General features: G+C 44.8%; 1 protein-coding gene, 1 long non-coding RNA gene and 1 pseudogene across 6 annotated transcripts in view; 1 reads left to right on the top strand and 2 right to left on the bottom strand.

Moving 5' to 3' along the window:
- Positions 1–8,231, bottom strand: part of NFE2L1 (NFE2 like bZIP transcription factor 1) — a 32,785-nt gene extending 24,554 nt beyond the window's left edge. Inside the window, exons 1-3 of one of the 5 annotated variants that reach the window (XM_077917340.1) lie at positions 8,052–8,231; positions 1,780–1,965; positions 959–1,470 (exon numbers count right to left, since the gene is read on the bottom strand). In XM_077917340.1, the coding sequence (XP_077773466.1) occupies positions 959–1,468 (510 nt within the window). In that variant the 5' untranslated portion in view covers positions 1,469–1,470; positions 1,780–1,965; positions 8,052–8,231. Of the gene's footprint in view, positions 1–958; positions 1,471–1,779; positions 1,966–4,210; positions 4,659–7,669; positions 7,867–8,051 lie in introns of those variants that run through there. The other 4 variants (XM_028702700.2, XM_028702695.2, XM_028702696.2 and 1 more) reach the window with 4 other exon arrangements.
- Positions 8,232–11,536: 3,305 nt separating this feature from the next.
- Positions 11,537–12,408, top strand: LOC144325128 (uncharacterized). The gene is made up of 2 exons (XR_013390425.1): positions 11,537–11,772; positions 12,346–12,408. It is a non-coding gene; the product is annotated as an uncharacterized LOC144325128 (long non-coding RNA).
- A 1,322-nt stretch (positions 12,409–13,730) lies between these two features.
- On the bottom strand, positions 13,731–17,098 carry LOC114582070 (serine/threonine-protein phosphatase 6 catalytic subunit pseudogene; annotated as a pseudogene).
- Between the last annotated feature and the right edge of the window lie 4,913 nt (positions 17,099–22,011).

Raw genomic sequence — 22,011 nt, 5'->3', positions numbered from 1 at the left:
CCTAGTATCCCCTGCTTTACCAGAACAAAACAAAAACCCTTCAATTCTTTAGCTTCAATCTCCTGTTCCAAGCACCCCACAGGCACATGCACCCCCTCACACACACTCCTATCTGAGTGGGTCATTCTCCATTTCTCAGTTATCTACTTCTGTAGGGGAAACCCCGCAAACTGAGATATTTCACTTTTAGTTTCCAAGGATAAGATCTCAGAAACCTTCAGCCTATTTTTGCCAATTGTAGGGATGAGAAAACATGACAAGAGCGGAAGGCAGCCACAGCAGCTGTTTCAGCAACTCCCAGCCTGGCCACTAGCTCTAGTAATACTGTCCATTTTCAACACAAAGTATCAGGGATTAAGGGTGGTCTGGAAGAGATTCTCCATGACCATTCCACCCTGTGTTTGGGAGAGGGATTTGAGCATCCAAGTAAACAAGCCAGCTAATTCAAATCATCACTAAGCAAGGCACAATACAAACAGGTCAAACCAGAACAGGCTTTCATAAGGAAAACCTTATGAGACAGTAAGGGGTGGGAAAAGGAAGGCACTAGGCAGTCATTGTACACTGGAATTAGAAACTAGGACGGAGCAGGAGACCTGCTTTACCCATTGCTCCCTTGAAAACCAAGTAGAAAAATCTCCTGGAAGTACTCCAGAGCTGAGTAAATCACTATCCATTTGATATGTGCATTGAGACTATTACCTAATGCTGCAAAATAAGCAGGTGGTGTTATTGAGATGCCTCCTGAAAGCTGCAACAAAAGAACTGCTCTAATTTCAGACCAACACACATCTTATCAAAAAGAGCAATTTCCCAGTATCCTACCCAAATCACTGAAATATTAAGATATTGACAATAAGTAGCATTTTTATAGCTGCAAGTCACAAATAAATACTCAAATAGTTCTCTTTTCCCCACCACACCAGTCCACAGATTGTGCCTGAGAGTAACAACCTACCTCTTTGGTTAGATCACCATTCATTGGAGGAGCCACGGCACCTAGGTCTTCCAATTCTTCACCAAATCCTTGTTCTGCTCCATTTTCCCTCACTTCATTGTCTGGAACAGTTCCATCTTGCAAGCCACTGCCATTCTCAAGGGCAATGCCTGTATTGGGTTGGGCACCAGAGACAGAACCTTCAGAATCTCGGTGTACCAACCAGGCACTGACTTCTGTGGTGGGCACCTGGAACCTGTCCAGGGCCCTCACCTGGTTAAGAAGCCGTCGAGCTGTGAAATAATAGTCCAGATCTACACTTTTTGGATGGATGACATAGCCATCTAAAGTGTTCCGCAGGTTGTGGAACTGTGTCTGGGTGTAAGCAGAACTCTGGCCCAAAAAGATCTCTCGCAGAGGGGGAAGATGCGAGTTCAGATAAGTATCTACATCCACCCTCACACCTATTAAGCTGAGGAGAATGGTGAACTGGATGAGTCCTTCAGTGAAATATTTCTTCAGAGAAAGCATTTCTGGAAAAGGAAAAGCAAATGCATGTAGCAGAAAATGTACTAAAACTCACACTATCAAGCTAACTCTCCACAGTTATTTAAAGAATGAAAAAAATCTAATTAAAAAATGTTCAAACCCAATTTAAAAAAATAAAACCTAAAAGCAATCATTGCCACCAAGAGAGTTGTTAAAGTTCTAAAGATCTCCCGAAGAGAGAAAGCTGTCTCCCAGCAGGAGGACTCCTATTTCTGCTGCTCTCTGCCTATCCAGAGACAAAAACTGTTTTGTAACTAAGCCAAGGTAGTTGCATATAAACCCACGTGACTTACTGTCTCAAAGAGTCCACATGCAGCAACTTCCTTCAGTCTTAATTTCCCACACGGACTACAAGATGGGACAAGTCCTCTGGAACAGCTGCAACTTCACTCTTCCCTCCTCCTTCCTCTAGTCCAAGATTCCAGAGCAGGAAAATGTTCAAAGACTCTTCTGCTGCTTGCTTTGGGTTTCGTCAGAAACTGAAACACAGCCAAAAAAATGAAGGTGATAAAACACTAGAGACACCACCCTTTGGACACTGCTCAACACTGAAACACTTTGTTACCTATGGGCCACAAAGAAAAAAGTGTGCACAGAGTCTACATAATTCACCAACAAGTATATCTTGACACACACAAAGTTATATTTAGGTCAATACTGCCCTGGTTTGCTTATCTTCCTCCATTTTATAGCAACATCATCTTTCACTTCTCTCCACTCCCCTTTGACTCCTCAGCAAGACACAACAAAGAACCAACTGATAATAACAACCTTGCAAATAAAACTAGTGCCCTACTGGCTTTTCAACCACCCTTCATCCTCTATCCCAGCTGCTTACAGCCAATGATTTTTAAGTATGCTGATTATGCTTTTATTCAGTATGAGTTTCTGGTCAATTTACATTAAGTACAAGTGTGAAGCCTGGTTTTCAGGTTTTAGAAGGGTGTTATTCATCAACGTGGGGATGTGGGTGGCACTGTGATCTAAACCACAGAGCCTAGGGCTTGCCGATCGGAAGGTCGGCGGTTCGAATCCCCGCAACAGGGTGAGTTCCCGTTGCTCGGTCCCTGCTCCTGCCCACCTAGCAGTTCAAAAGCACATCAAAGTGCTAGTAGATAAATAGGTACCGCTCCAGCGGGAAGGTAAATGGCGTTTCTGTGCGCTGCTCTGGTTCGCCAGAAGCGGCTTAGTCATGCTGGCCACATGACCCAGAAGCTGTCTGTGGACAAATGCCAGCTCCCTCAGCCTATACAGTGAGGTGAGCGCACAACCCCAGAGTCGTCCATGGCTGGACCTAACAGTCAGGGGTACCTTTACCTATTCATCAGCATACATCTCTGCAGCTACTTCTCCTACTTCACACACAGAGCTTGCTGGCACTTTAGAACAAGACCCACATTTATCCAACAAATGCAGGACCAAAAATACTATTAAACTCCTGCTTAACATGTTCACTTCCCCCTACTTTTGTCCCTGCTACAGAAACTGCCAAATCCTCTGATTTCCATTCCAGTCAAAGATACCTACCATGTATATTTGTGATACTGTGGGAAAGCCAAATGACCTCACCAGCCAAATGACCTCCACCCCCACCAGCTTCTTCCACTTCTTTTCCATGGTGCCTTGCCCCACTTTGGAATGTTCATATTTCCTCAGCTACAGAACTCTGAATTACTGTATATACACATCAGTTTGAAAGAATCCTCCAACATTTCCCCACAAAGTTGCACCTACCACGTTTATAGCATCGTAATGCTTACAGAATACACATGCATTGTGTTTCAAAGGGGCAGGGAGTGTTTAACTATTAGGGGTCATTTAACTTCCTGAGCTTATGTATGAAAAATCTGACCACTCCCTGTTATCCTTAATCTACCTTGCAGCCCCTCTGGTGATTATAAGGAACCATGGAAACTGTACAGAGAAGGATGGACAGGAAGTAATGAGCCAAAGTTCCTAAGAGTTTAATTCAAAGGGGAAAGGCTAGAGCACATGCTTTGCACACAAAAAAATCTAGGTTCAAATCCTGGTGTCTCCTGATAGGGCTGGGAAAGTATCCTGTCTAAAACCTGGAGAGCTGCTGCCATCAGTGTTGATAATACTGAGCTAAATGGGCTAATGGTTTGACTTAGTATAACGCAGCAGCTCCTGAAGTGCAAGCGTGCGCGCACGCACACACACACACACACACACACCATGGGCATAGCTGGGGGAGGGGGTGCAGATAAATAAATATACTTAATAATATGAGTTGCAGATAGCTCAGTTCTGCCCCCCCAAAAAAAACAAAGGTCCTGCCCCCCCAACATAAATCCTGGCTACGCCCATGACTCACATGCAAGTTCTTAGTTAGCAAACTCCCAAGGACATGAGGTTGCATGTACAGCATTAAATTACTATTAAGAACCCACTTTTGACAGTTGCAATTAAGCCACATGAAAATAGGGAAGGCTTAGCATGCCCATCACAAAATTGCTGGAGAGAGAAAATGTGTGTGCACATCATAACATATCCATAACGAATCCTTGATTTTTTAAAAAATAAGAATTATATATGAGCCTTAAGTAGAAAGATGATAGCTTGCAAGCCTTCCTGTAGCATTTCAACACAACGTTTGCCTCATTTAACCTGTAACATTTGTTGTAACCCACTCTTAATCTTTGTTCAATCAGTTGTCACCACCAGCAATGGGGAGGGGGGGACAAGACATTTCAAAATCCATACCTTGATTTGCTAAGTGCAATCGTGTACTCATCCTAACCCAATCTCTGTTCTGGCCTACTATCACATTTCAGTCTCCCTCTCTTTTCCTTTCCATCAGAGACATGTGATTTCAAAGTTGTTGTTGTTGTTGTTGTTGTTGTTTTTAAAGATCTAGGAGAGCCAGAATCCCCCAACACATGTTCTCCGGCATGCTTCCCCCTCTTTAATCCTAACCTCTGTCACTATGACTTTCTGGGCTCACATTTCAGTCTCATTTTAAACCTTCTCAAAATGCATCCAGATAACATGGGAGACAGCCTGGAGAATTCCCCCTAGGCCAGTCACTACCATAAAATCCTTTTTCAGACCACCGGAGAGCCTGTACTTATTTATACAGCCCCACAAGGATGCACATCTCTAACAGTTCTGAGCTTTCAAAAATTTTAAATTCCATTATGAAATCCACAGCCCCAACCAAGCCCATCCCCAACCCTCAACTCTTTAAACACTTTTCTCAACTGAGAATGTCATCTTGTCCTCACATTATACTAGAACAATTCCCTCTAGTTTTTCTATTTAGACTTACTTGCAAGTTTTTGAAATATTTCCTACTGGCAAGGTATATATATGCATATATTTAAAAATATTGTTTAAACTGCAAATAATTAGGTTAATATTAAAAAATCTTAATAAAGGCAGGTTAGTCCTCCAGCTACCCACAAAATCAGTGTCATATACATTGAGTTAAATGAGGCTTCTGTACATAAAAAGCCAATTTGACAATTTCTCAAATATTAGTATTTACACTATCTGCCAAACATATACATGCATCTTCACCTGAAGAAAATAGATCTATTCTAGTCTGCCTACAAACTATGAAACCTTGCTATGACATATCATTCATGTGTATTTTATTTTTGCTTGTATTTGTGAGGGTGAAATGGGCAAAGGCAGGGTGAAGCAGAGAAGAACATTGGGAAGAAGAGAAGACAAACTGTCCAGTCTGCATGTTCCAATATTCTCATGCTAAGGTTCCAATTCTATACTCTCTTTCTAGGAGTAAGCCTCACTGAGCTCCATGGGATTTACTTCTGAGAAGAAATGCTTATTAACCTCCTAACAATCATGCATCCTGATTATGACAGGCCCCATACGGGAATATTTTAAAGACATTTGTTGTATTGGTAAGAAAGGAGAGCATACAAAATGTATATACAACATGACAAAGAGATGGAAAGGCTGGTTGAAAGAATTAAACAGTGTAAACAACATAGTTTATTGGTGTCTTACACCATAGTTTTAGAAATAACTTGTAGAATCAATGGGAAACAATTTAAAATCAGTCTTTTAAATTTGTCTTTTATTCTTCCTGATTTAAATCAATCTACCCTACTTGGTGTTCACACACTCTTAGCCACACACAAAACAGTTCCTTGCCATTAATTTCCCTGCTACCTCCTCCTTCTAGAAAGTATTACTTTCTTGTTCCAGTTCCCAATATCCCACTCAAAAGTTGCACCCCCTGGATCACATAATAGACATCTGAAGGCAGCCCTGTTCAGGGAAGTTTTTAATGTGTGACATTTTAATGTATTTTTAATCTTTGTTGGAAGCCACCCAGAGTGGCTGGGGAATTATTATTATTATTATTATTATTATTATTATTATTATTATCCATTATCACAATTTAGAGCACAATCCAATTAATGTCTACTTAAGGATGAGTCTCACTACATTCAATGGGGCTTTCTCCCAGGTAAATATGCACAAGACTTCAGCCTCCAGAATTCGTCTGCAGTCAAAATCAAAACAGTTAAAACATGGTGTACAAAACCTAAAAGACCTTCTTTGAAATGGGGATTTCAATTCATTTTCTGAAGATTACAAACATGGGATCAGAAAGCAATAACTTTTCATAATTAATCCTTTTTGAGAGGGTCTAGTTTGAGGTTGGTTTGTTTACAACCAGTGTATAAATTTTATGAAATAAATAAAGTTGTATACTATCCAAAGGTTCTCTAATTGCCTCTTTTCCCCACTCAATAATCTGCTAGTCTCCAAACTACCCATTATGCTCTTGGTTATCTTGACCATAACCATCCCACACCCACTACCATCTTCCTCCAGGCTCCTAGCACTCTACTGAGAAACAAAACTATACTCAATAGATAGTGAAGTACACTGATGCTTACAGCCCCTTATACATTTCACCATGCATCCATTTAAGAATACAAGAGCTCAGCTGAATCAGATCAAAGGCCAGTCAAGTCCCACATCCTGTTCTCACTGCAGACAACCAGGTGCCTATGGGAAACCTGTAAATAGATACTACTTAGCTTTCCTACAGTGCTCTTTCTGGGTGCCCACATCAATCAGTTCCAGACAACATGGTCAGTGATCAGGGAAGATGGGAGCTGCAGTCAAAAACATATGGAGGGGACCAAATTGGGGAATGCTGACATACTTTATCACAGTAGCAATGTTAGAAACTGAGATATGAAAGCTAGAAGCTAAATGGTACTTTGAACCTATGGGCGCAACAATGGAATGTCTAGGCACAATTTTTTAATAATAAGAATACAAAGCTGAAAATGAATGAACTGCAGCTAAAGTATTATGTTCACTTTTCACACGGTCTAGTCCTTCTCCTGCCCACCCCCCAATATTAAGAGGGTCTCTTCTCCTGTCTTCAGAGAGTAGCTGGAAGTGGGGAGGCAGAAAAAGATCCTCCTTTCCTCCCACTCTGCAGTTTAATCTAAAATCTTAGGCACAGTACTGCACCCAGAGCTCAGAAACTGCTCACGCTAATGAAATTCCCCGTCGCAAAATGCGCCTAGAACAATGGGAGTTTCAATCACTACACAGCAGTTCTTACAACAACCTTGTAAGGTAGGGCAATATTTCCCCCAAATCACTATTGCATAATAACGCATACCTGTACTGTTCTTCAGAACGACACCAAACAGCCCTTATAATTCACAGGCTCTTTCCATTTTTAAAATTTGCATACCACCACTCTACCCTACTGTACCGAGTGTGGTTTACAACCCAAACCTAAAACGAAAGTCGCGCTCCACTCCAATAATCCTTCGTCCAATCTGACCCTCCGCTCCCGAACTACCCCCTCCCCCGAAATTTGGAGTAACCCCTCCCACATCCACCTGCACCATCCTTTCCGAAGTCCCTGCTTCAGGTTGCTTCGTTTCCCAACAACACCGGGGAAACCAGAAAAGGGAGTTCCCCCAGCCCTCACTTCTCCAGGCCAACTTTTAACGTTTACCCCCCCCCCCACACACACACCCCAACCCCTTTCCTTTCCTCCTCTAGCCCACGTGGTGCCCTTTAGCTCTCGAGTCCCCCGATACACCCTACTCAAACCTCTCCCCCCCCACCCCGCCACAGCTTCCAGGCCCTTCCCCCACACTTCCATCAGCCCACCAGCCGCCGCTTGCTAGGGGCTGGCCTCACTTTGCCCCCTACCCTTCCGCAGCCTCCCTTGACCAGCGCACCACACGCGACTCCTTTCTCCTCAGCTTTCTGCTCCTCTCGGTCTTCCCCGCCGCCTTCTCGCCGCTGCTCGCCCAGCCCACGTTTCTCCTACCCGCTTCCCTCCCACCTGGCCTACTCAAGGCCACCGTTTCTTTAGCCCCCTCCCCTAAATTCGCTCTCCACCAGCGGCCCAGTTAGAGGTCCCTCTTCTCTACCGCGGACCCCATTGCTCTCTCTGTTTCTCCTCGCCCCCCCCCACCTCCGCTTTATGCTTTCCTCCCCCCCCCCTTTTAGTCTTCCCCTGCTTTGTTTAACTCCACCCCCTTCCCCTCATATAGCCCTATCCTCCTCCCCACCCCACTTCGTTTCATACCTTCTCTCCCCCAGCTCCCGTTATTTCAGCACCCGCCGCTGCCTTCAGGCGGGCCTTGCCCCGGAGCCGGTCCCGAGCCCCCAACAGCAGCGCCCGTCTACCACCACTCTTCTCCCCGCCCGCCGCGCTGCCTCGTCCAATCCTCCTCTAAGACGGGGGCGAGCGACAGCTCGATTGCCCAATCAGAGGACAAGCAGACTTCACAGCTCCAAACCTCCCAGCGAGTGACATCATAACGGCCAATCGGAGCGCGCTCGGGGGGGGGGACGGTAGATGAGGAAGGCATTACAAAAAAAAAAGAAAGACTCCGATAAGGGGAAAGTCCCAATCGCTATAGTAGTGGGCCGGCCGGACTGAGCGCCGACTGACATCACAAATTCGCCAATCCGTTAAACGCTCGCGAGGCTCCCCGCGCTATGTGGTTTGAGCGACGGAGGTAGCAACCAACCGCCGATCGAATAGTTACTACGGTCGTTCCCATTGTCTTTGGACGGTGTTGCCATCCGCAACGGGTCCTTAGCCCTTCCCCCTCCCACCCCAATACGTAATCTCCGTACATTCATAGCGGCCTGCGTCTCACCTTATGAGGGAGCGACATCTTAGGTGGGTTGCTACGGGCAACCAAGGACGAAACCTCAGAGGCCGGGGAGGGGAAGGAACCTGTGCGAATGGCAGCTGCCAAACTTTAAATTCTCACTTCGCCAGTATTGAACTCAAATCTGAAAGGAGCTTTTGGATTTTAAAAAAGGAATGATGAAAAATATTTTCTCCAATCCTTCAAAAATATTTATACAATTTATGTAGCAATCAGTTTGTGAATTTCAGATTTGTAATTTACAGTGTAAAGGTAAAGGTACCCCTGCCCGTACGGGCCAGTCGTGTCCGACTCTAGGGTTGTGCGCTCATCTCACTTAAGAGGCCGGGAGCCAGCGCTGTCCGGAGACACTTCCGGGTCACGTGGCTCCGGCGAACCAACGAAGGTGCTCCGGCGAACCAGCACCAGAGCAGCACACGGAAACGCCGTTTACCTTCCCGCTATAAAGCGGTACCTATTTATCTACTTGCACTTAAGGGTGCTTTCGAACTGCTAGGTGGGCAGGAGCTGGGACCGAACGACGGGAGCTCACCCCGCCGCGGGGATTCGAACCGCCGACCATGCGATCGGCAAGTCCTAGGCGCTGAGGTTTTACCCACAGCGCCACCCGCGTCCCTAATTTACAGCTTAGAGAAGGATAAAATAGAGGGATTTGGGAAACACATTTGACAATGTACACGGTTTCCTCCTACCCAATAAAACTTTAAATTCACTCAATAATTTAAACTTGCAGGTATTCCAAACACAACATGGTATGAAACTGAAAATGTCATCAAGTAACAGAAAGGCTTTAGAGCCAAAATATGAAAATTTGTGTAAGTATACTGCACTCTGTTTCAAAACGCCTATTTTCAAAATGTCACAATTTTGGATTTTACTTACCAGAACCTGGAAGTTTCAAAAGCCAAATAGTTAAATCAGAAACTTAGGGTTTTGAGTTACGTCACAATTATTTAACTATCTTTCATTAAAACAATACTCAAAAACACAAATTTGTTTATTGATCATGAACAGTCTCTCAAACACCTTGGAATCTCAAAACAGGATCACACGATGCTTACATGTTAAGGATTAAAACTATTATAATCTGCGCCCTCCCCCCTCTGCACAAGCAAATTCTTCTGTTAAAATGTTGTTGTTCACCCAACCAAGGATGAAATTACCACTAAAGACACATTTTAAACTGCAATCCTATACATAGCAATTCTGAAGTCTCATTAAGTTCAGCTGGGCTTACTCCTAGGTGAGTATAGGATTGCACCCAAGCAAAACAGTCCTCTACTCACACCATGCTACAGATATGCCAGTGGAAGGCATATCCTATGCCATAGGTAGGCAAACTAAGGCCCGGGGGCCGGATCTGGCCCAATTGCCTTCTAAATCCGGCCCACGGACGGTCCAGGAATCAGCATGCTTTTACATGAGTAGAATGTGTCCTTTTATTTAAAATGCATCTCTGGGTTATTTGTGGGGCATGGGAATTCGTTCATTCCCCCCCAAAAATATACTCCGGCTCCCCACAAGGTCTGAGGGACAGTGGACTGGCCCCCTGCTGAAAAAGTTTGCTGACTCCTGTATGCTCTTATCATTCTGAGGTGGGTGGGGAAGGAGGTGGGAGGGCTGCTATTATTTTTATGTAATTCCCTCCTCCCTGCTAGCTTCTATGGGAGGCAAAATTACTTGCACCAACCTCAGACCTGGCATAATGTTCCACTGTCAAATGGGCATGTCTTGGAAATGAAGAGGTGTAACTCATCAATCTTTATTACGGTCCAGAGACCCAACAAATCATTACAAAGCAATACACAATTCATACAGCCTATCTCCAGGTTAAACAAGCATTTTGTTTAGAATATAGGGATCATTTGTTCTTGCAACCACCGATAAGAGGTGTAACTATGCCCTGCTCAGGGCACACCCATGATTCCATCCCATTCTGCTTTCCCCACCGCACCTGTCCTATTTACCAGTGTCACTTTGCCAGCACAGTATCTCTGCCAACATACCAGCAGAGTTCCATCAGCTTAAGTGTCATGCTGGAGGTGTAATTCCATCTGGACTGGCAAAGCAGCGCTAACAGCACTTAGCCACTTCCTAAGACCATTCAGCCAGCATAACTCAAATATAGTGCCCTTGTTTTCTTATTTAGCTAGATGTCAAATATGTCACAACAGTTTAGAAACACTATAGTCAATCTGAATAGCAGCAATTAATATACAATACAGATAAAGTGTATTTTACTTGTCAAGCTAGTCCCAAAGCACTCCAAAATATATGTCAAGACTTTTATTGAGGGGTACGATATGCATCGCTCAAATAAGGAAAATAAAAGTTTAAGATTACATATGTTATCTCATCTTTCATCATTCTATATATTAGTTGGCATCACTGCCCACGTATGAATACTGAAGGTCAGATGAGCTGGGGTGAGGGGTTACGCAGTTTGGGAAAGATAACCTACTTTTGGGGGGGGAATGTGAGGGAGAGCTCTTGCCTTGCACAACTCAAAACCTGTGCATATGGGCCATATGTGATAGTATATGTTCAAGGTTTTTGGGAAGTGATATTTACAAAATCCCAGACATTAAAGGGCAATCAATCCCACCTGACCTGGCCCTACTGGCAATAGTGCAGCCAGATGACACCAATATAAGTTCACCAAGACCTAATAATTCTTTTGCTCACAGCTGTTCATTTGGAGTTAGCTAGTCACTGGAAAATTTGTAAAGCAGGTGGTTGAGAAGAATTGGAAATCTGGGGAAGGAGGAAGTATAATGGAATGGCATACCAATAGGTTGTGCAATGAAAGTAGCTAGCAAAACAAGCACAAGCATTAAGACATGACTTTGCAAGCAATTGGTTTTTGTAATGGCTTTTGCATTGTGTTAATTTGTGGGTGAACATATCAGACAAAACAGCGATTCTTCAAACAGCTCTTGTTTATTCACAGACCCAGAACAGAACTGAACTGAAGGGTTCAGCCAGCCTGCTTATATAGAACTCCACTACAACGCAACAGTAACCACTTTCTGTAACTATCCAATCACTGAACGTCACTTTCAATCCCTTATTTGCATATGTGGACCTGAGTGAAAACTATCTACAGTATCCCCCTGCTGGCCCAGGGTGAGAACTTCAGTACATAACACATTGGGCATAAAATCCTATAAAAATATCACTTGTTCTGGGCACCCCTGATGGAGAAACCTGTTAGGATAAGATGGCTATGAACTATTGGATGAGGGATATTGCCGATTACTCTCTATTTTTAGGTATATTATCTTTCTATTATTCTATTTTTGTAGTTGAAACAATACAAACATATCCTTACAAAAACTGGTAAAGGGCTGACTGGATAATGTTCGGGAAATGGCATTACTTGAATGTTTAACATAAATTGGGAGCTGATTAAGTATGCTAAAAATGACCACTTAGAGGCTGTTTGGATATCATTCTTAACTTCTCAAAACTGGAATAGAGAGCAAATGCAGGCCAGATTGTCCCAGATTAATTTGTGGAGGAGCTATGCATTTGGGTGTGGCCTGAATATTCCCTGCAGTTTATTACAATAGACACATGAAGACATGCAATGATGAGTGAATAATTCTTTTGTTGTTATTGTTCAGATATTTGACAATATGTACTCTACCAATTCTGTGTTACAGTCTGAAAAATCTTTAATAAAATTATTGTTTTCAGAAACCTGGGGCTTTAACTTGGATGAAGGCAGGATGAAAAATAAAATAAAATAAGTAAATAAAAGTTTGCTCAATGTAATCTCCTCCCAAATAAGAGTGCAAGAGACTGCAGCCTTAACAGTCATGGGCAAGTGTGCAATTTTTGTTGATTTATGGAGTATAAACTGTGCTAAGTTTAGCTTATGAAATGAGAGGAGCCTCTAACCTGTCTGAAAGTCAGACCCTCTTTTCTGGTAACATGTTTTCCTAATGCTAAATGTGTAGGGATTTGTAGTCAGGATTCTGGCATGCTCAGAGCATAATTCTTTGAGTTCTGCTGAGCCCCTCTCAAATCAAGCCCTGAATTTGACCATTAAAGGAGAGGTGCCTTGTACAACGCTCCCTAAGGATCTGTCCGAATCATAAAGCCAGAGAGAGAGAGTCGGACGGAAAGATGTTCTATTTCAGCTTGCTTGTCTACCATGCATGAATGGCTTCACAGTTCTCTTGTGGAGGGTGGAGATGCCAACTCTGGGGCGGATTTTCAAGGTCTCACAGTACCAAGGTGTGTCAGCCAGAGCTAGGCCAGAGGAGAACGGGTACAAAGTTCACAATCATCTGAGCGATGATAAATAGTAATTAAGATTACACCATTCCGTGTTTCAAAAGGACAGAGATGTTAGATAATGCTTGGCAGGCTGACAGGTCAGAGACAGTACATGAGCAATGAAGAGGCTCACAAAACAAAGCCAAGCAGCAACTAATGAAAGCTGATATTAGTCACATGAAAACAGGTGCACTGTGAGAATGCAGCCTGGTCAACGCATGTTGTATAATTAGAGTGCAGTGTACTACCTCAGGCTGCAAGGGTGCAGAATTTTAATGCACCCACCCCAATAAAATACCACCTGCAAGTTAAAAAAAAAACCCCAGTAACTGCGGGGAGAAAGGTTCTGGTCTAGCCTACTCCCTCCCATGCTTCACCGTAGTGGAATAGGAAGCAAGTGTAGGATTGCCAGCTCTCAAGAAGCTCATATTCTGGGAACTAAACAGGGTAGTTCTGGTAGACCAGAGGGCAAAGCCTTGCAGCACTTGAAACATCCAGAGCATGGTCCCCAGTGCAGGGTTACTGGCTTCTATCTGATGAGTTGTGAACAGGTATATTAGTGAACATCCCCATCTGAAGTCAACTCTCTTGCAGGGACTGAAGGAATGGGGAGAAACTCAGATGGGACAACTTGTTGAGATACAGCTTGCCCCCTTTGCTTCTACCTCCTCACAGATTTAATAGCTTCCATTGGAAACCTTGAGGAGCCATCCTGAATTATTATTTTCCCCACATCAACAATGTAGGGTTGAATGCTTTACCCACAGACTTGAGTTCAGAATATGACTTTATTAATCTGAGAAACCAGAACCATTATTTCAATGTACAAATCCAAATACCTGTACAAGGTTTTGCATTTTGGTTTAAATCCTAAAAATAAAACAGATAATAAAAGCAACGGGTGGCGGGAGATCAGGAGCAGCCATTAAAACCATGTATTTATGCTGAATTAAAACAAAATATAAACCAGGACATTTTTTTTTTTACATCTTGGCAATGTGCTCACTAGCAGGGCTTTGGACAGTACCATCATGCACACCAAATACAACTTTGCTGGAATTTTTAAACAGCTTATTCAAAAAAACAACCTCCCCAAAGTCAACCTTGAATGAAAGAAGATCCGACTAGTTCTGATGTTTTGCTGTTTAGATTTATTTCTTTAAAGGGAAAATGCAGTGTCCCTATTTAAAAAAAGAACTGAACTAAAAATAAATAAATCACAAGTATTACAAAACAGCTAGGTAGGTGTTCAGAGACATTTCAAAAGCTGGCAAGTCAGGTAGGGTAGGGACAAGAGGAGAGAGAGAGAGAGAGAGAAAGAGATTGAAAGATGCATCCCTATTGACCATATACATTTAGATAATTAAAAAATATAAAAGGCAAGAGGCAGCATTTCAGCAGCAAAGTGCTAAAAAGGTACGTCACAAAAGGGTATGGGACGGCAAAGCCACATCTCAGAGGAAATACGGTGTGGTTGTTCTTGAGGGAAGCACACGTTCTGAGTCTGGAACTGCACAGAAGAGCTTTGGTTCCCTTGTATTTGCACCTTCAAATGCCATGATATTATTTCCACAGCGATAGCTGTGACCAACTTCTCACCAAACATGAATTTATAACCTTCATGCACCAGCTGGTGGGCTCAGCAGATGAGCTTTAAATTGTTGATATAAAGGTAAAGGTACCCCTGCCCGTACGGGCCAGTCTTGACAGACTCTGGGGTTGTGCGCCCATCTCACTCAAGAGGCCGGGGGCCAGCGCTGTCCGGAGACACTTCTGGGTCACGTGGCCAGCGTGACAAAGCTGCATCTGGCGAGCCAGCGCAGCACACGGAAACGCCGTTTACCTTCCCGCCAGTAAGCGGTCCCTATTTATCTACTTGCACCTGGGGGTGCTTTCGAACTGCTAGGTTGGCAGGCGCTGGGACCGAGCAACGGGAGCACACCCCGCCGCGGGGATTCGAACCGCCGACCTTTCGATCGGCAAGCCCTAGGCGCTGAGGCTTTTACCCACAGCGCCACCCGCGTCCCGCAAGTTGTTGATATAGACAAACTCATTTGTGACTTTTGCCTCAAACAGCCAGCCTGCTCCTCGGGGACTTATGGCCCAGGTGCCCACATCTTCTGGATCAGACCAAACAAGGTCACAAAAAGCTCCTTTGTGTGGGATCTCTTGGTTGTGCTCAATGGTCTGAATCTGGTCCAGTGTTTTTATGTCTGGAGAGAGGCCCCCATGTATACAGAAGATTTGCTCATCTAGTAACACTGCTACCGTGAGCATGTCAAAAACTTTGATGTAATATCTCCAGGCATTAGCGTTGCCATATTTGGTTTGGCATTTGTCATAAAACCCATACACTTGAGTTACCTGTCTGCTCTCATGATTCCCACGTAAAAGTGTGATACAATCAGGCCATTTTGCTTTCAGGGCAAGAAGATAGGCAAACGTCTCAAGGCTATAATAGTCTCTGTCTACAAAGTCACCCATAAATATATATAGTTTGTGTCAGGAACCTGACCTCCAGTTCTGAACAATTCACATAAATCATAAAACTGTCCATGTATGTCGCCACAGACTGTAACTGGTGTAGAAACTGGCTGCACATTAGATTCTTCTACAACAGAGATGTCCAACAGGTCGATCACGATCTACTAGTCGATCCCTGCGAGGTTTTGGTCGATCGCTGGCCCCCTTCCCGCCCCCTCGCCGTGCCCTCCATTGTTGGAGAACGGAAGACAGAGTTTACAAACCGAGGCTGTATTTACCCCAGTGATCCTTCAGTGAGTTGCTGTTCCTCTCTGACCGCAAAACAATGTAAAAATGCCAGGCCACCCCCCTCAAAAAAGCTCAACAACTTTGACCTGAACCCCTAAAAAAAGGGGGTAGATCACTGCCAGTTTTTAATTCTGTGAGTAGATCACAGTCTCTTGGAATTTGGCCACCCCTGTGCTAGAAGAAGGTCACAGACGTAGTCACACAAGCGCTTGAGTGTTCCAGTTTGCGAACGTTTTACAGAAGCCAAACGCCCGACGTGACTTCCGTGGCTTCCGATTGAGTGCAGGAAGCTCTTGCAGCCAATCGGAAGCCACGCCTTGGTTTTTAAACCATTTTGGGAGTCAAACAGATTAAATTCGACAACCAAGGTACCACTGTAACTTAAACAGGACAATTCTGTGAAGATCGGTCAGCTCCACTAAAGGTTTTGAAAACTGATGGTGATGGCGGTTGACTCTCTCTCTCTCTCTCTCTCTCTCTCCCTCCCTCCCTCCCTCCCTCCCTCCCTCTGCCAACTACCTTGCCCCAAAAGAGCAACTGGCCCAGGGTCACTCAGTGAACATAAGGACTGAGTGGAGATTTCTCCAAGATCCTAGTCTGTTCTGCAAAAAATTGCTGCTGGTGTAGAGGCTACTCAGCACTTGGTTTTGGAACAGGCTGTTTATCAGACATGCGGTGATGTTTCAAAAGGTTGCCTTTTGAAACTTGTTTGTTCCTCCCAATTCGTTTCTGGAGACGCAAGTGTAGTCACCAGAAAGCCTTGGGAACTCTGAAGTTCCAGAGAAGGCTCTTCTGGACCTTCAATCCAGATTTCATTTTTCTGTATGTACAAATACTGAAGACATATCAAGAGAAGAGTGAGAGAGACATCCTAAAATAGCCACTAAAAGCACATTAAATGATAGCTAGCTTGCGATAAGTCATCTCACGCAGGCACCCCCAATTAATGACCTGGTGGCAGGAGATAGAATGACCAGCTCTTGCCACATTCCATATGCAGCGCTTGCAGAATTCATTTGGAAGCTGTTGCATCACGAGATCTATTTATCAGGGTAATTTGATGCTGGGTTTTAGAAAGAGAGAGAGAGGGAGAGGAAGCCAGTTGCCTGAACAGGTGTGTTGGATAAAACAGTCCCTGCATAAACATGGGCGTGACCTGCTCAATAAAGCTGCTAACTGGATTACAGTGGCACAGAATACACTGCTTAAAAAGAAGAAACATGAAACTCAGGAGGGGGGTGAATCTTAATGGAGTGCAACAAATGGCTCCATGCCTGCCCCATATCCTGTTTGCTCTATAGGGTTGCCATACATCTGGAATTTCCCAGACATAGCCAAGGATTCTGACCTCGTAAACAACATCCGGGTGGAAAACACCGGGCGTATGGCAACCCATGTTGCAAGTGTATATTTTGGCGAATTCTCTTAAAAATAGCTCAAAACTTATTTCTTTTCTTAGATCAACAACTTTGGCCAAAAATTTAAAAAGCTCAACAACCACCACCCCCCCCAAAAAAACCCCAAACAACTTTTATGTTCAGGTTTTCACTTTTTGAAATATGGCAACCCTACTGCTTTCTCCCATCAGGTAGGTATCAAATGTTGAGCTAAGCAAAAAACTCAAATCAAATAACAGCTTCAAGGTTCTGCATATCTTCTGCAGCTTCCTTACTCACCATTCCTGTCTCAAGCACTGCCTCCAACAGCCTGCCGTAGTCCTTAACCCTCCTCTCCAGCCACTCCTCAAAACACCTGGATCCTCACTCAACTCTAAATCAGGTCATTCATTACAAAACAGAAAGAAAAGTGCCAAAGATCAAACTTGCGTTGAAGCTACACCCTCAGATTCAAAGTTCATCTCCCAGATTCCGGATGCAGTCACTGAGCGCTGAGAATCAAGGAAGGGGTTTTTGCACATGCTCAGAAGCACTGAAATTATTATTCCTTCCAAGACTGAATTGTAGTTATAATAAATAGATTCAAAATGAGCAGCTGTGTTGTAGTAGCTCAAAGTGTGGACGGGAATGTTCCTGATTCAAGTGTCACAAACTGATTGACTGACTTTCGGCAAGCAACAGTAATCAGGGCCGTCTTAAGTATATCCAGCACCATGGTGCAAAGATCCCCTGGGTTCCCAGAGTTGCCAACCTTTTTATGGCACTGCCAGCAGCTTTGAGGGGCTGGAGGAGGCGGGCAGCAGCAGCTGGAGGGCAGCTCCTCCGGCGGGAAAGAGGCGGAAGCTCCGGGCGTGGCGCTGCCTCAGCGAGGCGGTTGAGGGTGGTGAGCTGATGCCAAGAGGCGCTGCGCCCAGCCTCTGCCTCTTCCCTGGTGCCCATACCGCAGTGGCCACGGCAGACAGAGGCTCCGGGCGTGGTGCTGCTTTGGCATGGCATGGCAGAGGCGGGCAAGGGCAGCAAGCTGGTGCCGGGAGGTGCCACTTCCAGCCTCCGTCTTTTCCCTGGTGCCCTCCATAACTTGGTGCCCTGGCGCCCCCGCCACTTGCCCCTATTGGGCAAAACGCCCCTGACAGTAATACTGGCCAACCTTACAGGTTTGTTGTTAAGCATTACTGAGATAATGTATTAGTGTCTTTCGAACACTTGAAACAGACTATGGAAATGTATGGAGCACTATCCATCAGGAAGTTCTCCTGCACAAGCCCCACTGAAGAGAATAGGAACCATGCAAGAACTAAGCTACTTCTCTAGGACAGTGTTTCCCAACCGGTGTTCCGCGGCACACTAGTGTGCCGCGAGACGTTGCCTGGTGTGCCGTGGGAGGGAGGCGGGCGAGTCGGGCGGCGAGAGGCGGGGCGGCGGCGGCGAGGATCCGCGTCGAGCCGGGGGCGGCTCCGCGGTGGTGGTGCCGAGGTTTCTCTCTCCATTCTCCCCTCACACACACACACAGGAAATAACACAGGATCAGCTGACAGGACCCGGCCAATGGGGCGGCGGCGGGGCAGCGCGCGCAAAAGAGAGGAGCGCGAGACAGCGGACGAGGAGGAGGCTGGCATGTCCGGGCAGCAGCAGCAACAACAGCAGCAGCAACTCCCGGCGACGGCTCCTCAAGCCCCGGGCAACCCTACTCCCTCACCGGCCTCGGCCGGCCTCCTGCTCCACCCGCCACCGCCTCCCCCGCCGCCGCCGGCCACCTCGGCCCCGCCGCCGCCCCCTCCTCCGCCCGCTATCGCCGCCACCACCACAACAGCCGCCGCCGCCTCAGCTGGGCCCATGCCTGCCGGGAGTGGCGGCGGCAGCAGCAGCGCCCCGGCGCCCTTCCCTCCCGGCGTGACGCTGCGCGCTGACGTCACGGGGCTGTAATGGTGATGTGCCTCGAGATTTTTTTCATCAAACAAGTGTGCCTTTGCCCAAAAAAGGTTGGGAAACACTGCTCTAGGAGATGAGAAGTTCCAGGTGATGTGTTGGCAGATCTTGTTTTCCTTAGTAAAACAAAAACAAAAACAGCAGGGGATACTTCAGGTATCCATTAATTGCTTTATATACAAATATTGTATAAGGTAAATGGACATAAACAGGCACTCCCACAAGGTGGAAGATTAATCAGAAAGCAACTCATGCATTCCCATTCCACATATCAGCTCCTGTGTCATGTAAAACCACATACACTATCAGGAGGAGGCATTTCATAACCATTAACACCAATTGATGAAAGAATAACCAACCATTCCGGGTAATTAACGAGCTATCTTCCTAACAAAGGAAAAATCAGCCAGCAGGTGCAACAGTATTATCACACAAGGACTGAGCCCTGGCCATCCCCTTGATTCTACCTGCTATAACTTTTGTTATTGTTTTTATTTATTGCCAATTTCTAAACCAAATGGTGGCAAGGTCCAGACTGTCTGGAACTGTTTCTGAGCTCATATTCAAACTGACTCTTAGTTTAAATGAATTTGGGACCTAAACAAAAACGAAAGCTTCCACTCACATTCTCAAGTTTTGTAAAGGTGCACATAGCCATAAGAATACCCCTTAATACTGTACTTGCAAAACCTGAATTTGGAATTTGATCTTCAAGCTTGAAGTGGCCGTTGAGTAGAAGGGGGAGAAGAGCTCCTGCACAGCTCAAATTGCAGCAGTTGTTAGATCATGAAGAACTGATACCTTGGAAGCTTCTTGGCTCTCTCAAATCAGATTAAAATCAAATACAGTTGTGGGTAACTGAGGAAGCATGTAGGCCATTTAGTTGGGCCCAATGACAAACCTTTAATAATACACATCCCCGCCTGTATAAGACTTGAGAACAGACTTCTCTGGGAGCCAATGGGAGACTTTATTCAAATAAATGGCCACAGCACATAGAGAAAGTTAACCCTTCCTCTTCCTCCTCTTATCCACCCTCACCCGTGTAACAGTCTTACACCCGCAATATAGTAATTATGCTTGGAAACAGCTAGGAGCCTTTTTCCTAGCCTAATTGCAGTGCGGGGAGGGCATCCGGTAAGTCCAGAACGAAATCTAAAAATAAGCTCCATCCTACAATCCTGGCTGTGGCTTGGCAAGAACCGGATTGATCTGAAATATGTTCTGTACTATGAATAAATATATAGGATGATGAAAGAATTTCTTTGTTAGGTCTTCTGTAAACACTAGCAGAGCCACTGCTTTGTTGATTCAAAAGCAGAGTGTTACAAGAGGGCCAGAGAAGTCTTCTGTGGATCAAAAGTTTTTTAAAAAGGGCTAGGTTAATATATTTTGGTGCTTGAGATGAAAAATCCAAATGGCATATTCCCCACCTACTATTTAACATGGTCACAATCTATGAGGAATTTCTCCTGCAGAACACCCACTGAAATGCATAGGGTAGTTCTTGCGTAGTTCCTATTATTTTCATCAGCACTTGTGCAGGAGAACTTCTTGATGGATTGTGCGTCGTACATCAAATCTTTTCTCTCTTCTACTCTGCTGCCCCCCCTTTTTTTTTACATGTTTACTTCATTGCATTTATAGCCTGCCTTTCTTGCAAGGAGCTCAGTGCAACACAGATAATTCTCTTCTCCCACTTACTTTCACAACAACCCTACAAGGTAGACTGGCCCAAGGTCACCCGGTGAATTTCAAGGCTGAGCATTTCCTTCATCCTACCTGATGCATAATCCACCACTGAAATTAATGTGAGCTCTTATGTAGTTCCTGTTTCCTTTCAGAGGAGCTTGTGCAGCAGAACTTCCTAACAGATTGCAGCCCATAGATCTAACCTCTACAACACACTGGTTCTCATTGATACAGTCTGTTTCCTTGCTTTATGTTACTTCTAGTTTTAAAAACGTGTTAAGAAACACAAGTTAGCCTTAAGGCCACTCCCATGATTTTCCAACTGCCATTCATTAATGACAAGCTCTGCCCACATGTAGAGCTTACAACATTTAGGCCACATTCACACCACACCTTTAAAACACTATGATACCACTTTAAACAGTCATCGCTTCCCCCTAAGAATTATGGGAACTGTAGTTGAGGTGAAGAGCTACCCCTCTCCAATTGTAGCAGAGTTACAATTCCCAGAGTAGTTGAACCATTAACCTTTATTCCCAGGGAACTCTGGGAATTGTAGCTCTGGGAGGGGAAAGAACAGATAGAAAAACTTTGACCACCAGCAAATAAAAATTGAATATCCAACAGATCTATCTATCAAGTGTTATAAACCAAACTATCCTATTATTCAAAGGCTCTCTCTGTGCAATGTGACTCGACCACTAACAATGCATTCTAACTCCTAGACAACTGGTGCATGAGGTCACTTTCCCTGTTTGACCAGGCAGTGCACACTCATTTGCAGAATGAGAAAGTGGCTGGGAAACTGGTTTGCCCAGTCTTAGCATGAGAATGTGCACCAAAAGACCTGAAAACAGAAACAGATTAAATCTGGGTGCAAACTAAGAGATTACTGGTAAGTTTTTGCTTAGAGGCATTTGGAAGTTAAAGATGCTGGTATTACTTTAGGTCATGTGTGCTTTTCTGCTTCCTCTGCCAGGGTAGGGTGCGCCATCCCAGGCAAACTCAGCAACCTCTATCTATTGCTCACCTCCCCTTAAAAGTACATGCTGAAAGTACAGATGAAACCGTTCGCCAAGCCCTTAAGGTATTACACATCTCTGTTTCTTCAGAACACTTTCCTAAATGTGGCCTCATTTCTTGATAATGAAAGAAAGGGAGCACAGAGAGACTTAAGATGTGCTCTGTTTAATCTATGCCACTTGTTCCAAGACCGGGCCCCAGTTGTAATGAGCACTGTGTTGTAAGATCTTTCATCTTCACATAGAAGATGGAGCAAGCTTGTTTTCTCCTC

The sequence above is a fragment of the Podarcis muralis genome, chromosome 13 (assembly GCF_964188315.1).
Source record: "Podarcis muralis chromosome 13, rPodMur119.hap1.1, whole genome shotgun sequence".
Lineage (NCBI taxonomy): Eukaryota > Metazoa > Chordata > Lepidosauria > Squamata > Lacertidae > Podarcis > Podarcis muralis.
Note: the sequence above shows the minus strand (reverse complement) of the source record. Positions and strands in the feature narration are given on the sequence as shown.